Source organism: Phyllostomus hastatus, unplaced genomic scaffold (genome assembly GCF_019186645.2).
Source record: "Phyllostomus hastatus isolate PE091 unplaced genomic scaffold, TTU_PhHast_1.1 phas_contig_148, whole genome shotgun sequence".
In the NCBI taxonomy this organism is placed as follows: Eukaryota; Metazoa; Chordata; class Mammalia; order Chiroptera; family Phyllostomidae; genus Phyllostomus; species Phyllostomus hastatus.
In genome coordinates this window covers 10,463,846-10,482,728 of record NW_025333607.1, presented here as the reverse complement: position 1 = coordinate 10,482,728, position 18,883 = coordinate 10,463,846, and the positions used below count along the sequence as shown (strand labels likewise).

Here is an 18,883-nt window from a genome sequence, read left to right as displayed (position 1 = left end):
GCGCTACGGTTCGCCCACCGTCCAAGCCAGAGACCTGGGACTCGTGCCCGACTTCTCCCAGCCACCCCCTCCTGTCAACTGAGAGCCTGCCACCAGATCTCCTTACTTTTAGTGTTGGCTCTTCACATCTGGGTCTGTGTGTGTGTGCTACTGACATGATCTTTCCCTATGATCTTCAGAAGAAAGTCCAGTTCTGACACTAAAGCCTTAACTGCACACCTAACCTAACGTCCTTAACGATGCACTTCCAGTTTCACCTCTCTCGCACTTCTTTCCAACCTCCTACACACCAGACAGCTGAGCTACCTTCCATTCCCGGATCGCCCCATGTTTCATACACCTCTGGGCATTTGGCGCTTGCTGGGCCCCCGCTGAGATGCCGTGGCCTGCAGTCCCCTTAGTAAGCAGCTGGTATTTAAGTCTGGCCTTAGCTGTCCTAGGAAGCCCTCCCCACACACAGCAGTCCGCTGTCTCCCAGCAAGCTCCCTGCCAGGCTGAGTCCGCTGTCCCTCTCGGGCTCGGCTACCGTGCCCTGCGAGTGCCCATCTGCAACATGGCTGCCGACGGGCTTGCTGAACTGTGACCTGACTAAACTGCGACTTCTGTTAGTTAGGGACTGATTCACCTTGCAGCTCCAGCTGTGGCTCATGATCCGGCAATACTCGGTGAAGGTGTCATGAATGGATGGACAGTAACAAAGAACATCAGGCAGCAGCCTCCTCTCTTGGGGGGCAAGACCACCTGCCTAGGAGGCAGGGTCACAGGCAACATGAAATGTTTACATGCATGTACACACATGTAGTGGTGAAGCGTCTTTAAATAGAGATCCGCGCGCGTGTGTGTGTGTGTGTGTGTGTGTGTAAAAGCATATACAGGTTTCAGAAGATTGTTTTCCCTTCACCTTATTTTCCCCGTTGCCTATAATCCCCGCGTCTTTTTCCACTGAGATTCCTTGAGCTCAGGTAGCTGTGTTCTGCTCCTTCACAACTGTACCTCCCACATAGCCTAAGGTTCCTCAGAACTCTTAGCCAGTATCGGGACAACGTTCTCATGACAGGTGTGCTGCCTGGGCCAGAAGTCCGAGGACCGGAAGATAACTGCCCCTTCCTTCCACTGCCAATTGCCGGTCAGCCGTCTTTCCTCTGAATTCGACTATTTCAACTCCTTTAGCTGGCAAACTTAAACTTTTACACTAAGTTACTCTCATTTCAAATGAGATTTGTAACTGGCACTCATTCGGAATTATTAATATTCATTTTAATAACTCTCTTCGACCTTCAGATTGCTGAAGTGTTTAGTGTTGTTTTCTTTATTTCTCAAATAATACTTCTAAATAATACTTTTATATTTTTATTTATTGACTTCAGAGAGAGAGAGAGAAACATCGATCTGGAGTTCCACTTATCTGTGCACTCACTGGTGCTTCCTGCACATGCCCTGACCGGGGATAGAACCTGCAACCTTGGCTCCTTGGGACGATGCTCTAAGCACATGAGTGACCCGCCCGGAGCTGAGGTTGCTTTAAAAAGAAGCTTTCATCACACTGCTGTTCCTTTTCCATCTGCGGTCATTCTGCTCTCTCCTGAGATCTTTCTATGCCAGGCCTGGGGTCATTCTAGTCATTTTTCATTTTGTCAGCTTAATTAATTTGAAGGTAACCTAAGTTTTATTATAGTAAATTAAAAATCCATCGATAATGTTAAAATGTACTAAGAACAGCTTTAAAATAATTAGTAATTTGTCCTTCCACAAGGCAAGACATATCAAAGAAAGTTGCTTTAAATTGTTATGATCATCTTCTAAAAAACAAAACATCTTGAAATGGTTGTCATGAGGCATTAATTAGCATATGGAGGAACTGGAAGGTAAAATGTGAAGTTAACAAGGACAAGCAATGTTCAAAACGACCCTTTCTGTTAGGAACTAAGTCCCCGCAGTGTTCAGTTTTCATCCACCACCATCATGGCTAGGTAGTCCTTGTAATAAATGGAGTTCGACTCCGGGTGAACTGCAGCGGACAGCATTTCCTCCATCTCCTCCTCGGAAAAGGGCTCACCTGGGAGGGACGAGAGGGGAGAATCATCATTCACAACCTTCTGGTTCTTTTCCTTCTCCTTCTGCTTGCCAGCTGAACTGTCCCGGGGCCCCACAGGCCCCCGCCATGTCGCCAGCCCCCCCCACCCGGTGCCCTGGGCCAGCGCGTGGCGACAGCCCTGGGGTCCCTGGGAATGCAGTTGGGCCCCTGGCAGACCCCGCAGCTCAGGCCGCCTACAGAACTGATCACTGCAGCCAAAACCGCAGAGGACACAGAGACTCCACAAATAAACACCATGGTTTTTTATCTATTTAAATTAAAACTACTGAAATTGCGACAAGATTAACCCGAAGCCTCGGCTCTGTAGGGAGTGCAGCCGCTATGTTTCGTGCGCGTGTGAAGAGGGACTGAGCGGTGGCTGTGCAGGACTGCTGGAGAGCAGGGAGCAGAGACATGCAGCTCGGGCGACCACGTCCCGAATGTTCCCTGACGAGCCGGGCCAGCACACTGATGGCAGCCGAGCCCAGCGACAGATGCCATTCACCAGCCGTTCCAAGGAGTCCCCCCTCTCTGTTCCTGCCTGGCCCAGGGTGTCTGTCACATGGGACTAGGAGTTGGGCAGAAAACCCACGGGCTGCAGTTGGATTCGGATAACAGCCAAGGGCCATTTGGACGCTGGTTTTACCAAGACGAGCAGCAAACTCAGGAAGGCTGTTGGGAAAGGTATCGACCATTTAGGACAGAACTTCATCCTGATATTAAACAAAAGCACAGAAATATCCAAACCGCCACCTTACCTGTAAAGAGTCTTATCCAAGCAGGTAAGCTGCCAAGGCCTGAGGAGTACCCACCTCCAGAGCTAAGTCGCCTGCCTCTACAAACAATGCTTTCTAGTTGGAGTTCAGGGAATAACCCAGGATTATTCAAGTGGGGATTTTGATGACAGTGATGACCGTGTTATCAAACAAAGGGAATGTGCTGAGTTCTTTTGAAACCATGCTTACATCCTTGGGGGGGGGAAGAATACCCGAAATGCCGAAAGAGACAAATTCTGCACCTTTCTTATACCTGATGTTAAATACTAGACATGCTACCAGTGACCGTGGATGGGCACAGGTGAGTCCTTAAAGGAATACTAATGAGCACTTTGTTAGGAACTGGTGTGTGCCAGGCCCTGACCCGAGTGCTTGATACCCAGGGACCACGTTAATCCCCCCACCGCCTCACGACAGGCACAGACTGCTGTCTGCACTCACGAGGAGGACACCAGCACACAAGGAAACCCACAGCCTGCCCGCCGGTGGGGGCAGAACTGGGGTCTGAATCGATGACCACACTCTGCCTGCTCACGATGGATTACAGGAGGGGGTCACACTGGTCCCTGGGGCAAGGACGGGAGGGGAACAGCTGGATGATGCAGAGCACAGGCGTGGGAGCCAGACTGCCTGGGTCCAGATGCTAAGCTGTCTCTCTAGCTTTCAGATCTTGGGCAAGTCCCTTCACCTCTCCGTGCCTCAGTGTCCCGGTCTAGAAAACGGTGAGGATAAAAATGCTACCGATCTCAGAGGGCCGCTGTGAGGATCAGAGTTGTTGTTATTTGATTCAGTGTTGTTATCAGAAGTGTGGTTATTTGTGCAGTCCTTAGAACACCGCCTGGCACAGAGGCAGCAACATGTGCTTCTCTAATGTTTCCGAGTTCTTCCCGGCTGCTAAATACCGTGTGACACGACACACATGCCTGGACACATGTGGACTTCTGTCTTGTAGGAGCTTGATCCTGTGAGATTTATTAGGTTCATCAGAGATCTCCTGGGCACGTAGACTGCTTGTTCTCAAACTGACTGGTGTTCCGTGGACACTGGGAAAACCCGTTGTCCCCAGGTCCCCTGCAGTCTAGCCCTGACTTCCCTGTTCCACTCAGTAGCGTCACATAACCCCTCATCCAGGTCACAGCCTCGGTGCTCTTCACCCCACTCCCAGCTTCGTCCCCTGCACTTGGCATGACCCCCGGCCCCGCTGGAGACAATCTACTGTATCCATCTCTTCTTTCCATTCCCACCGCCACTGCAGGTCGGGCCCTTACTGGGGCACCTACAGAATGCTGAGGTAGCCTCCTAACTGGTCTCCCCAGTAGAACCTCTTTCTTGCTCGTCTAACAAATCTGCCAGCACCGGATGAACTCCCCACAGCCCCTCCTGCACCGTGCGACTCATCTGCTCAAAACCCTGTCATGCTTCTCCACTGCCCACAAGGTGAAGCCGACACTCCGGAGCCCAGGCCTCCAGCTCCGCCGCCAGTCAATCTGTCTAGACTCACTGCCCACCCCACGAGCCCCTCTGGGCCCTGGCTCTCAGAGGCCCCCCACACACACTCACTCCTGCCTCCCAGCCTTTGTTCACGCCATGCCTTCCTCGCCTCCGCCCCTTCACCCACTCTTCGTTCATCTGCTCAGGCACTCATTACGTCCACGTCCACAAGTATCTGTTGAAACTTACTTCGTGTGGGGGGGCTACGGTGCATAAGATTTACCCCTGCTCTCGATAACACCCCCACATAAATTCTGCCATCTTAAGAAACCTATTTTCTCTTCAAATCTTCCCAGACCAAGCTCTCCAGGCTGATATTCATTTTTTTCTATTGGCTTATATTTTTTAATTATTTTACAAATTACTTTTATTTCCCCCAATAAAACTTTAATATTCTCGAGAAAGGGAACAGATTTTAGTATCATACCTCTCACTGCACTTAGTAGGTCCACCATACTAATGACACTGAGCTGTTAGGGATACTTCGACTAAATTTATGTTGCCTGATATAAACTAGGACTGACTTCCCTTCAATCAGTCCTTAGGATTAAGAGGCTGATGCTTTGAAAGTCCAACATTTCCATCAAAACTAGTCCCTAAGGCAAGCTTAACGATGTCCCAAGCGTGGGGGTGGCAGCTGTGACTGTCAGGTCATTCTCACTCTCCCTCTCTTCGCACCCAGCGTGGGCTCAGGTCAAAACAGTCTCGCCAGCTGTGTGTGTAGATGCAGCTCAGCCTTTCCCACACAAAATCACCTGCGCTCTTTATTCTGTGTCATGTGATTGGGAACTCTGAATCATTCGGGATTCAGTCTGCGCACCAGTAAAGTGAACAAAGGAGACGAACTCTAATAACTTTGTGCGGGAGAAGAGGGAGATGACCAACATGAGAATGGACAAGAGAATGCCCATTAGGCTACTGACAGAGAAAACGAGTTCACACATCAGCCTAAGCAGAGAGAATTCCTAAAGGAAATATGTTGGATATTTGGTGTACAAGTATTGTGTGTGTGTCTGTGTGTATGTGTGTGTAGAGTACAGTTCAAGGTCAAAGCAAATGTGTATAGTTCCACGAGCATAGAAACTGAAATTTTTTGTGTGAATTCATATTAGAGACTGTATTATCTGTAACTTCACCAACCAAAAATCTCTTTAAAAAGGAATTTTTATATTCCAATTCAAATCTTTAATCTAACGGCAGGCATTAATTTATAGTGACTGATAATTCATGTTTTCTAGGCGGCATACCTGTTATTCTGGAAATACTCTAAGTGAATGAAATGCCTTCAATTTATAGAAGTATCATTATACTTCACAGAATCCTGTAAAGGCAAAAATCCACTTCCCCTCAACCTACACTCTTTCTTCTTCCCCACTACAAAATAGAAAGCATGCCAAAACCAAAATAATAGAAATAGTAAGTCACACTTTTTAACCAGAATGATTGATTGTAAAGTATCTCCTAGAATTTTTGCATTACCTGTTAAATTATTAATTGCTTAAATAAGTCACTGTTATAAAATACGTAACAAACAACGCTTACCTTCTTCAGTCATATACTTGACCAGTTCTTCCTTAGAAAGATACCCCCGTTTGGCTGGATCTAATACCTAGGGAAAAGATAACTATTACATTTTTCACTTGGTGAATAAATTCTACATGATGAATTTTTCATATAAATACATACAAAATCTGGAGCTTACATACCTCAAAAGCTTGAAGAAGGGTATCTTCTGAAATTGGTCTGTATCTAATCATGCAAAAAAGGTGTAAATGCCACAGTATTTAGCTCAGTCTCTACATAATGAATGATCTCATAAAATAAAACAAAAGCTGCTAACAAAAAATAATACTTCCCTCACTGAACTCTTTTTTGGATTTCTAGATATGAAAGTTGAAAGCACTCCACACCCATGGGAAATACTCAGTTTTAATTCAAAATCACTGGCATGTTTGATGTTATTTATTACTTTTTTCCTCATTATAGAAATCAATGTATCCGGGAACAAATGTTCTTCAATAAATCAACAATGGTAAGCTAATGCGATGCTTTCTCTAGAAGAATAATTAGGGTTAATTCTTATTCATCACTGATAGTTCAAAATAAAAGATAATAAGAATGTTGTTGGCTTATGCTTTTTGTAGCTTACTTTCCCTTTAGTTACATTTTGCTCATTAGATTAATACTGAAATGGTTGATACTTCTAAGTACATAGCAACTGGCAGTTCAGAGTATAGTGAAAAGTTAGAAGAAAGCTATTCTGGAAAAAAATACTGGTTGATTATAATACATGAGGTGAAATAAACAAGTAATTTGCAATTAATGTAACTATAATCATTACCCCGACAACTGCGTTTTCTTACCTTTTTTCCAACAGTACATTAGTCATCACTGGAAGAAATTTCTCATATCGAATATATCCAGTGGGTTCTTCTTCCTCTACCTACACAGGCAATTCAAAAATAGCCATTTATTCATTCAGACAAATACACTGAGCCGCTACTTTTTCCAAGACTGAGCCAAGAGGGGGCGGTTTGATAATGAGCAACCTCGGGCGTGACTCCACTCACGGCACTTATATCCTGGTGGCGGACACAAATTCAATCAAAACACAGCAAGGCCGGGCGTCTGATGATAAGTTCACGCCAGCACAGTGAAGTGGAGGGGCGTGGGCCTGTCACAGCGCAGAAGAAAGGAAACCTCTTGGGCCAGAAAGTCAGGGAAGGCATTCGTGAGGAAATCACACTTGAGCTGACGGATAAAAGACGAGCAGGAGGTCATTCCACAGAGGCAGCGGGAAGAGACTCCAGGGCGGAGGAAATGACGTGGTGCAGAGGCCCCTGTGCAGCTCCCTGGAGACCGGGAGGCTGCAGCACAGGGAGCGAGGAGGAGGTTTCCAGAGGAGGCTGCAGACACGGGGACCAGACCTCGCAGGGCCCTACTGTCTGTGGAAGTGACTTTGATGGTTACCCTGAGACCAATGAGAAATCACCGAGGATCTCACAGATGTGTGTGTGAAAGATTACACTGGTTGCAGGTAAGGTGGCTTCTGAGGAATAATCTGTGGGCTGGGATTCTCTCTCCCGTGGAGAGAGAAGTGGATGGTTTCAAAACACACTTAAGAAGCAAAGTCGATGGGACCTGGTGCTGCATCCATGTGGGCAAGGACGAGGAAAAACGAGAGGAGTCGAGGACAACTCCCAGGGTTCTAACTTGCACAGACAGGATGGAGAGAAGTTTGTCCCTGAGAGGAGAAACACTGGACAAGGGACCAGGATAGGGGACCAATCGTGATCTCAGGGGCAAACGGACACATCAAGTCATTGTAAGATAGCTATTAAATACCTAGATGGTCAACGGACCTTTGTTCTCCCACCACTGCTGAAGAGAGCACTACCCCTGGAAAGAGAAGTTTTGGTGCCCAGCACTGCTGGGGAATGAGCAAGACCCCGCCCCTGGGTTCCACCAGGATGGTGTGCAAGAACAGAGCGCCATCTATCTGAACTTCTGTGCAAGGCTGTTTACGAGGAGCTCTAAATTTTCCACTCCCTTTCAAAAATCCTCTTAAAAGGCTCACAGATCCCAACTCAACAGATTTATTTTTGAGCAAAACCAAGAAATCCACAGGTTGCTGCGCCATGGAACGCACGTCTTCCGAACGACAGCTATTTCCTCCTGCGTGTGGTGGGGGATTCCACCCCACCCCACCCCACCCCGGTATGCATGGAGCCCTCAGACTCCACCAGCAGCAGAGGACGTGCTCCACCTAACGGCACTCTGAGGTGATTCAGGGTTTCTGAGCCTATCCCCACTGGAACAATCGTCTTCCGATGCCTCTAGGTCCCAGGTGAGCCTTCTGCAAATGAATGGGCACGTGGCTCTGACGCTCTGACGTGCCTGCCTGAGTAGCCCCCTACAATTTCCAAGCCAGGAGCCTCTTAAAAATAAAATGTCAATCTTAAGAGACTACCTTTGGCGAGGTAATTTTTAAAGTAAAATGTTGGGTTTCCGTTCTGATTACTCAAGGAACTTGCTCCAGAGCAATGGCTTGCTTCCCTGTCCCTTTACCCCCAACAGACTACAGTGGAGCAAACAGTCTCAGCCTTCAGAGGCCAAAGCCCCACTTCACTTTATGGGCATCCTCATCCATTTACAAACTGTTTTTAGTTTTTCCAAAGGAAGCTCAGCCCCACAGCACGCTCTCCACCAAGTGAGAATTCATGGGCATGTGCTATGTGCCTAGTAAACCCCCCACCCCAGCCCCTGGCTCCCAGCCAACCTCCAGGGGTCCCTGGTGCCCTGAACGCTAGGGTGAAACTCTGCGGGTCATTCTGGCCTGACGGGTCTGTGTAGAGCCGAAACTGCACAAAAAAAAATAAATTAAAGCAGATCTCCAACCAATCAGGAGAGCAGAGAGGCACAATTTTCTTTGATTTCTTCTTAAAGAGGAATAATGAATAAACAGAAGTCTGTCGTTCGAAAGTGAAAAGTAAGTTCAGCTTCGACTTGGGCAGACTGTGAGAATCTGTCTGTGAGCCCACACTGCCCTCTAGAGGCCACATCCTGCCCATTCTTTAGCACGAAAAGATGCACAAGCGATGGCGTGGTAGCAAAATCAACACATGGCAGTTCTAAACACAGCAAAGTAGACTATGTCATATATAGCAGACACTGTTCAATATTATAAAAGATTTTAACTATTAAATAGTTAACTTTAAATAGGTTTTAACTTTAAACCTACTTAACTTTAAACCTACTTAACTTTAAATAGGTTTTTATTTTAGAACAGTTTCGGATTTACAGAAAAGTTGTGGAGGCAGTATGTCCTTCAAAGACTTTAAACCACTATCGTCAGGCATAATTCCTTCCACTTATCTACCGGAGATTAGCAAGGCAGAGATTCAAAATTCAGAACTGATTCTACAGAGTTGATACAGAGAAAGTGGTGCAGCTCAGACCCACCTTCTTTAGGAGAAAACTCAGCCAGCCAACTTACAATGAAACAAATTCAAGAAAGATGTGCTAACTTACAGCAGACGAGCCCAGAAAGCCTTGGAATTCATTGCCATCTCTTCACTTACAGCAGAGTCATGCTGGGAAAATCCACTTCACTTCAACATGGATTAGGGTCCTTAAAAAATGCTGTTGCCTTTCTCATGGAAAAGTATCACAACACAACCCCACGTTAGACCAAGGAGAGCAGAAAACATTCTGATGAACTCCTCCCTGAGCTTCAGCATCCTCGTTTACAGCACAGGGACAACAGCAGCCCCCACGTGGCTGTCGTGAAGGTTACCCGGGATGACACGAAGGTGCCTCGGGAACCTCGAGAGTCTGTTGCGGTGATCAGTATTTCTATCAGTAGTGTTTGCGCTCTGGGCTCCAGGTCACGCAATGTCACCTCCTCCTCAAAGAATCAGCCAGCTTCTGGTGCTAAAATTTCAGACACATCCTCCTTGACTCACCACGCTGAACTAACCGTTTCTACTGAAGTGTGGTCCTGCCTCCCAACCAGAAAATGCAGCAGGCAGGGTGGTGCGAATGTGTTAAACTGCCAGGAGGGTCTGCCAGCCTGTCACTCGCCCCGGGCCCCTGCCTAGTGGACAGGGCGTGCGATTTAGCAGCGAGGCCTCCATGGCTGCTGGCTCCGCATCTGCCTCCGGGAATGACAGGAGAAGGGGAGTAACAGCCAGCCCCCCAGCGCATCCCTCCTCTTCAAAGGGCAGAGACAAGCCGAACAAACACATCTGTCACTCCAAACGTGAATGAGGCCAAGTTGTGTTACAACCCAGTTTGTTTCACCTGAGAGAAGGGCTGCTGTGCTGGACCGGGGGCCGTGATGGGCAAGTGCCCGAGGCAGCCTTTGTGAATGCGAGTGTAATGAAGTCGCTTGGCAGGGAGATCCCCCAGCGTGGCCTTCACGTACCGTCGACAGTGAGTTCACCGTAATGGTGTAAGTGCATGTCTCCCAGGAAGACCAAGGCCCTGGTGCTCCCACCCCGATTCTCCTCCTCCAAAGAATTGTGGGCACAGGCACCCTGAAGAAAACATAAACCTCTCCCTGCCACACGCAGAGGCCCCACCTCTGCGAGGCCACCATAGTGCCTTTGGGATCTCCTTGCACCCTCTTCCCCAGAGTGGGGGGGTCTCAGTAAACACGTAAATACTGCAGGATGTTAAAGCATATCAACCTTTATCTAAGTCTCAAAGCATGAGGCAAATACTGCTTCTTGCTCTACTTCGGTAAAAGTCATTTTTCTTCATCAGTTTTGCATCTGAGCAAATTTGCGTGGGGGTGACTGCCTGGCTATCTCCGTCCTCGGCGTCAGTCACGTGTTTCGGTGGGGTCACCGCCCAGAGCGCTCTGCTCTCCCGGTCCCGCAGCGAAAGCATCAGGCCATCTCTCCTCTCCTTAAAGCGTTATTTATTTTAATGCTGAGCTCACGGAACAGGTGCCATAAAACACACAGTGAGAATTCATTCCTCCCCAGTGACCTCACACTCAGTCAGCAAACTGAACTATTTCATGCTCCACAAAAGCAAGATGATCTCAGTACTTGAGATGGTTGGTAAAGCACCAACATTTCAACTAGTTCCAGGTCACCAAATAAGACGTGCAAATGAATTTTTAACTATTTGTAGTAAAAGTATGAAAACCATAAGATATTTCAGATGTAAAATATAAAAACTGTAAATATGCCTATTTTAGAAAAATTACTCACTCCAAACATTCCAAAGGCTATTGTGTAAAAATTAGAATATGTGATTCTTGAAGTTTAAGTCCCTTTCTTATTATTGGGAGTATCAAAAAAAAGAAAGAAAGAAAGAAAGAAAGGAAGACTGAATCACCTCTTGGCTGGAGCATCAGAGATGCCAAGACTCAACAGGTGGCAAAATCAGGTCATTGATTCCAACTCTGAGTCTACAGCTCAGGGCAGCGCGGGAGTCCGTGGCTGTCAAGCCACTCACTTCCCCATTTTATCCTCTGGGGGGAAGGGGGCCTCACGGGGCTCCAGCCACCCCAAGTGACCCACGCCCTTCCTTCCGGGTCAGCCTCTCTCCACCTAGGCGTGGTGTCCCTCCTACCCCCAGCGGCGTGCCCTCCCCTTTGACAGAGGCCGCAAGTGTTGGGGTCACAGTCACTACTAAGGTATTCTTCCACCCACTGGTGCCAAAAGCAACCGTTTAAAGTTCTGTTGCAGTGAGATGGGAGGACAAGCTTCATCCTGAGCTGAGATTTGGTTTAAGCAAATATGTCGTGGTTAACACAATACAGATCTGAATATAGTGATGAATAAAGAGTGATCGTCATTCTCCCTAATGAGAAAACTCCCTAAAAGAACTCCGGTCAAATTGAGGACATAAACTTATTCAGGCCAAAGATATATTCAAAATCACATACATAACACATTAATTTTTAAATGTCATTGTTCATTTTTACATTGTATATATCTTTACGTTTTATAAAGAAAATCTATTCAAACCAGTGCATCTTCCTCTACTCTTGGTAAAATTAGCTTTATTGGACCTCCAAATAGAAAAACAACATAAAGATGTCCTGCTTTATTGGATATTTTTAAATGCTAATGAAAAGTTGGTACTGCTTTTTAGTTACCAAGGGGCAGCAGGATCATCTTCCCAATCCCCGACCCTGAACTTCCCACAGCGCTGTGGGGCTCAGACCACGTCTGCTTCTGCGTCAGCTCACTGGCCTTCAGAGCAGACTCTGAAGCAGCGGTACCATGGAGAGGCCGCCACTCCCAGAGCTGACGCACCTCACCCGGGCACCCCCACCCCCTTCTCTGTCCCACTGAAGAGCACATACTATGCTGAGTGCGAGGAATAAAGAAACAAAATCCCACCTCCTTGCCTTTTCACCTTGTTCTCTTTGTCGTCTTTGGCTTCCCCCTGAACCCACACGCCTAGGTAAGCGTTTCTGAAAAAGCCCTTCTCCTGGTGGCTGCCCAGGGAGCTTTTTTCCCTTCAGGGCTCTTCTGTGTTGAACTGAAAGCTGCACGTGAAATGAGATCAGACACTTCTCTGGAAAACCGAACACGCGTGCAGCTGCCTGGCTGGTCCTGGGCTGCTCAGCACCACTGTGCGGGCTACGTCTCCAGCCACTCGCCTACTCTACTGCACACAATCGTGCTGTGAAAATTCTTAGACTGCCTGGTCAATGCCAAGTCCGTTCTCATTATTATATTATGTGTACTGCTCCTTCTGAAAGTTAGTTTCATTTCCAGCTTCCTTGCAGTCTCTACTTCTGCTTCTGTCCCCTTTGAACTGACATTACTTATCATCTGTCACCTGCCAACCCTCTCTCTGCCTACAGTCAGCCCCTGTGGCTACTGGCCTTTCCAACTAAGTTTAGAGAGTGTGGTACCTAAAGGGGGCCTTACTTGACCCATTGCATTCCTCGAGATCTGGTAGCAGTGTTTCAGATCCTGCTGGCCGGGTGGCTCACAAGCCGCCCTAATGTTCTCATGAGCACATTTAGTAGTAGAGGGCATTTTCACTTTCCAGGAAGGAACCCTTCTCTCCATTACGAGGAGGCAGAGCCGCACAGACTCCGCTGGACAAAACCTTCTCGGCCCCACTCACCTCCGCGATCAGCTCGTGCAGCTCTCCCTCGCTGGGGCAGCATCCCAACGACCGGACAATAGTTCCGATCTCCCTGGGGAAAGAGCGGTTGAGAGTCTTAGAACAGAAACTCTGAACAGGCAAGTGCTGTTCCTCTAGGTCAGCGATTTCCACCCGGTGTGCTGCGGGAGTGTTTAAAACACTGCCCTCTTTTCTCTTCCTCGTTGTCAAATAAAAAAGTGACAACGGCCACCACAACAGTAGCTGTCTGGTGTGAATGAGTCAAAATCACACAACGGTCTTTGTGAGGTCAGCAAACGATGTGAAACTGTGCGGCAGAATCGCGGTGACGGGTTCGCATGGGCCCGGGGACGGAAACCGTGGACGGTCACTGCTCTAGGTCACGTCACAGCAGATGCGGCCCAGCAGACAAAGTCGCTCGGTGAATGTCACCTCGAGAGGATGAAGATACTTTCTGGGGAAAGTAAAAGGCGGACCAGTAAACCATGGAGAGAAGAAAGATGTGTTTGTGTTGGTCAGTAAACGCAAGCCTTCCCTAGGCCAAAATCCGAAAGTTCTAGAAACTGAAAAGAAAGGAGGAAGGAAGAGAAAGGCCAGTCACTTAGGAGCTAACCTTGTTAAGTGTCAGTTCGCTCCTCCGAGCCTCCGCCCCACACCTGTGAAGGGGAATGACAGCGTCTGCCCGGAGGCTGAAGGTGACAGCAGCGGCATGGCACTTAAACCTATGGCCTCAGGACAGATTTCCAACAGCGCCAGACCACCTCCCACCATTCCACTCCGCAGCTTCCTCTTCCTATCCCACTGCTCCTCCCAAGGTACTTACCTGGTAACTACCCCGCTCACCCCTCCACGCCCAGCCCCTCCCCCAAATCCTGCCAGCACTAGCTCTCTTCTAGCCAGCAGTCCAAGGCTCTCTCTCGCCACCCCCTCCCTCCCATACCTCCATCTCTTCTCCTCCCAAACCCCGGGACTGCCTCCTACCCTGTACCCGCCCTCCCTTCTAACAAAATGATCCCTTTTGTTAAAAACTTTACAAAAGGCTGAGAGAATCAGAAGTCTCTGAGCTGTACACAAAGATGAAGAAACCCCCTAAAGAGTGCTGGTGACGAGGAAGCTCGGGCCACAGCTACGGAGCACACCACGGCGCGCCCCACCCAGCGGCCACAGGCGGAGTCTTGCCCTCGCCGGAGCCGGGCGCTACTCCGGCCCGGTGCGTAGAGCACCCACGCAGTCCTCACTGCAACCCCAGGCGGTGCGTGCTTCTGGGGGCTCCGTTTTACAGGCGAGGAAACAGCCGCTTAACTTGCCCGGGACCCCTCCAGCCAATCTGTTCAAGCGACAGCCTCCTCAAGACTAGCAGACTCTCAGGAGCTGAGAAGTCCGACAGGAGCGGTGAAGTAGAAAATGGGGCTGGGAGCGAGCTTTCTGGCTTAGGAACGGACGTTCCCTGTGAGACTTCGGGGAAGAACGGCCCCCCCCAGCTCACCCAGACCCCTTCCGACCGTGCAGGGCCTGTAGGGACGCGAGGAGAACTCCCTCCAGGCTACTCTGTATGAGCAGGACACAGTGACACCAAATTTTTATTACGTCCTCAAGGCTCTGTTTTAAAGGGTTTTCAGTATTCACATCCACTTACTTGTCACAGCAGTTGTGAGTGGAAGGTACTATTATTTTACAAATAATGAAGAGAAGTTAGGTGATTTTTTTTCTCCAAGATCCCAGTGAACAGTGGAAATGGACTCGAACACAGGCAGGCAGGAATTCACATTTTTAACCACTGCACGTTGCTGACTCACATAAATCACAACAGGGCATTTAATTAGACTTAAAGGAGAATGTCCTGTAACAGGTGCTTCTAAAGAAAGCTGTGGAATCCCACCCTATGGGAGCCTTGAGGATCGATCCAGGGCTCACGGCTATGATCCAAGGGACGCATGTGGCCCTCGGGTAAGGTTTCGTTTGGATAGTGTTGGTTTACGTATTTGTTTAGAGGGGGCACGCACACCCACCGCGAAAACTGTCCTATGCCTTCTAACTCACACGTTCATGCTAAGGCCTGGTCCCTGCAGGAGTGAGTTTATCGCTCTCGGAAAATATCAGCTTTGTTCTGTCACAGAATTAACCTGCAAGGAGCAGAGGAGTGAGCGAGTGACTCTCACAAGTCCTCCCAAAGTGCTCTGATTCTAAAATTGTTTTTAAACCCCCCCCCCCCCACACACACACACAAAGCCTGTGGCTTATGTCAGAGAGTGTTCTTGTTCTCAGAGGACACACCCTGGAGTATTTCAGAGAGAAGGTCACAGTATCCACAGCTCATTCTCAACGCGACCCGCAGGATGAGAAGAACGGAGAGACAGGGAGGGAGCCCATGCGAGCGTCAGCACACGCAGCGGGATGTTAGGAACAGGTGCATCGAGGTGAGGGTGCGTAACAGCTCAGTGCCCCGTGCTTCCTATTTGTCTGTAAGTTTGAAGTTTTGTAATAAAAAGTTTTTTATTAAAAACAAAACAAGATAAGCACACTTCAGCCTCAGCCATACAAACCCAAGTGATAAGAACTAATAACAGAAATCCTGTCTCATATAAACTACATATAAAAAATAATTTGCTCTTTTGTGGCACACTATTTTTATCGTTTTTGCTTGGAATGTTGATTATCAAGGATGTCTAAACCATCGGTTTCACAGTAAAATACATGAGTTATAGCCTTTTCACTCAGCCCTTTAGAACTGAAAATTAAAGACCCGGCCACACTGACGGGACCTAGAACACCACGCAGCGCGCGTGGAGTGCAGGCTGGCTGTGGGTCCACCGTTCCTCGCAGGGAACGACAGGCGTGTGGGGAGCTGGCCCAACGACGGGGCAAGCGGCACTGTGCCCGGCGCCTGCTGCCGCAGGAGGGGAGCCGGGTGGTGTGAGTGACGCGTGCTCGGCACTGGGCACAGGCTCTGGGCAGACGAGCAGTTTCCGGCAGAGTGGCAGAGAGACCTCTGGCCCAAGGAGGCTGGCTGGTGGCACGGCCCAGGAAAGGCCAGGTGGGGGAGCCTGGGAAGCAGGTTCAGAAGGGCAGAGGGAGAGGAAGGGAGGTGATGTCTAAATACTAACAGCCCATTCTTCTCAAATGTGATTCTTCCTGCAAAGGTTACACAATGGGGTGAATGTATACCCAGAGGCCTCCCAAGTTCCTAAACAAGGTCCCTGAGAGGAAAGTCAAGGGAAATTACAGGAGAAAAACAAAGACGACTCCGAGCTTCTCCTGTTCTCAGATCCTGAAACACAAGGCCGGAGGCACCGAGGAAGATGATCCCATGAGCTCACACCGTAGCCCTGGTGCCAAGAACCTGGGCACGCAGCAGAAGGGGCCAGGTGGGCCCCCAGCGCGCCAGATGGCCTCTGGGCGGAGTGGGCAACCTGCCACTCCGGAGGCAACCACATGGCCAACAGCTCAGCCTCGGGAGCACTAAGGCCCCGAGAGGCGAGCTAAGGAGACAAGAGCAGGGCCAGAAAAGACAGGGGCCAGAAAAAGATCAGGCCATCAATCTTGGTAAGGACTACAAACTAACTCCAAAACCCTTTGTGGTTAAATACTAAGAATTTGTTTCTGTACTTGTCCTACACCGAGACTGCTAAACATGGAGACAAAGTCACTGTAGAACAAATGAGTCACAACAAGCTTGCCCAGCAGTGATATCACCCTTTGATTTGTGTACAGCATTTGGGCCACTTAAAATTGACCTCGGGGCAGGCTGGTTCTTGGCGTGCCCGCATTCAGTGGGTGTGGTACCACATTTCTGACACAAGGTGGAGCCAGTGCCATTGAGCTAGGTTGCGAGTCTTCCGTTTAAGGGCAGTCTAAGGTCAAAGACAGGGACAAGTCAAGACCCGATTCAAGACCACTGATGCAACTGTGCGGGAGGAAAGAACAGGCGAAATATTTTACCTTCTTGGTGGAATAACTGATACTGGGCTAAATATGAGAGAACGTTAAAAGCAATTCAAAATGCTCTAAGAAGACACAAGGATTTGAAATATTCCCGTTTATTGAGTAAACAGTTATTGAACACCACTGCATGCCCGGGGCAGACAACAGAGGGGAAGCCTTGCCCTTGGGGAAGGCGTTTTCCACAGATTAGCTTTATTCTGACAAAGCCGTGAAGTGAAGCTGAAATAACGGCTAAATCTCCTTCTTTACAGAACTACTTTTTTTTTTTTAAAGGCCTCTTGTTCCAAGTATCCCTCTAATCAAGTGAGGGTCATTTTTCCACTGCTAACATATGCCTTCGGAAAACCTTCTGGTTCTAACTGGCTACATTACTATTTCGTACACTCTCCCACATACCAGAGTTTGTGGCCCCCAAATAAAAAGACTCAGCATCTCCTGGCTCAGACGCTGCCCCAGGCGCTGGGGTGGCTGTCACGAGCCAGGGAGAAAGGCCCCTGATCCCGCCACGCAGGCACCATCAGTGTGGGAAGCAGACACAAAGCACACGTGGGCCCTGACTGCAGGGAATGGCACAGCCGGGAACAAAGAAAGCACCACCGTCACCATTACCACCACTGCGTGCGTTTGCCAGGGAGGCAACGACAAAGCACAGCGGACGGGTGGCTTGAACAACAGAAGTGTGTTTCCTCGAGGCTCTGGAGGCTGGAAGCCCAGAATCACGGTGTGGCAGGGCTGGTTTCTCCCGAGGCCTCTCTCCTCCGCCTGCGGACCGCCGCCGTCTCCCTGTGTCCTCGCTTGGTCCTTCCTCGCACGCCTGCATCCCTGGCGCCCCTGTCACATTTCCTCTTTCGATAAGGACCGCGGTAAGGCTGGACTGGAGCCCGACCTAATGGCCTCATTTTGACCCAATCACCTCTTCAGAGACCTTATATTCAGATCAGGTTCTATTCTGGGGTACTGGGCGACAGGGACAGGACTTGCAGGGGTCCAAACTCAGCCGCCCACCACAAGACTCCTCCTACCGCAGCCCTATTTGGAACACCCTTCTCTTGCCGGGACCACCACAGTAGTCCCCACACAGTCTGTCTCTCTCTGCTCTTACCAACCACCTCGTCCAGGTCCTCACAGCAGCCAGAACAACCGTTCCAAAATGAAAATCGCATCCTGTCATTCCCCTGCTTAAAACCTCCCGAGCTCCCACTGCACGGCCGACCTGAACTCCTGTGCACGGCCTCCCAGGCGCCTCCCGGCGCTGCCTCTGCCGGCCGCCGGACTGGCTCTCCCACCGCGTTCTCACCGCACCGCAGCGACCCCGCGCCCTCTGCTTTTCCCTGACACACCGAACCCCTCCCCCTTCGTGGGGCCTCCTTATCTGCTGTCCCCAGTTCTTCACGGAGGGGGGGAGAACTGGGGACTCCTAATCTTAATGATCGCAACTCAGAAGTCACGTCCAGAGACACTTCCCTGACCGGGGTGTCTGCGCTGTCTCATGCTACCTAACCATCCTTTGTTCCCTAACCCACCATTCTGTTTTATTTTCTATGGCGCACTTTGTCACGCCATCCTGGTTTTCCACTTTACAGCACTTACTACATCTGCAAGTGCACTTATTTCTCTGTGTACTGGCATGCTGTCCGTCTCTTTCCCTAAAATATGAGCCCCCTGAGGACAGAGGCCTCTCACCGCCACATCCCAACACCCTGAAGGAGCTCGCGCATAATGGTGCCTCAGTACATACTTGACTTGTTAAATAATAGATGAATTTGGGAACACTTTACAGTTAGAAAATGCCTTTCGACTAAAAAATACTCTCATAGATACTCACTCATTTAACTCGCACATCAATCCGTGTTAGAATCCCCCCCTTACCAATGAGGAGACTAGAACTTGGCCAAGGTGCGTGACTCGCCTTCTGGGAACGCAACCGGCATGGAGCTCTGCTGGAAGCTGTCCCCAGCCTCTCGGACTCCTGAGCTCCTGGCGCTCGGCAGACTTTGCC

At 49.2% G+C, this 18,883-nt stretch overlaps 1 protein-coding gene across 2 annotated transcripts in view; it reads right to left on the bottom strand.

Annotated features, from left to right (window-relative positions):
- Nucleotides 1-1,305: 1,305 nt before the first annotated feature.
- EFCAB2 (EF-hand calcium binding domain 2) overlaps nucleotides 1,306-18,883 on the bottom strand; it is a 56,932-nt gene continuing 39,354 nt past the window's right edge. The window contains exons 3-7 of one of the 2 annotated variants that reach the window (XM_045861415.1): nucleotides 12,943-13,015; nucleotides 6,705-6,784; nucleotides 6,048-6,090; nucleotides 5,884-5,950; nucleotides 1,306-2,056 (exon numbers count right to left, since the gene is read on the bottom strand). In XM_045861415.1, the coding sequence (XP_045717371.1) occupies nucleotides 1,941-2,056; nucleotides 5,884-5,950; nucleotides 6,048-6,090; nucleotides 6,705-6,784; nucleotides 12,943-13,015 (379 nt within the window). In that variant the 3' untranslated portion in view covers nucleotides 1,306-1,940. The remainder of the gene's footprint in view (nucleotides 2,057-5,883; nucleotides 5,951-6,047; nucleotides 6,091-6,704; nucleotides 6,785-12,942; nucleotides 13,016-18,883) is intronic. The other variant, XM_045861407.1, reaches the window with a different exon arrangement.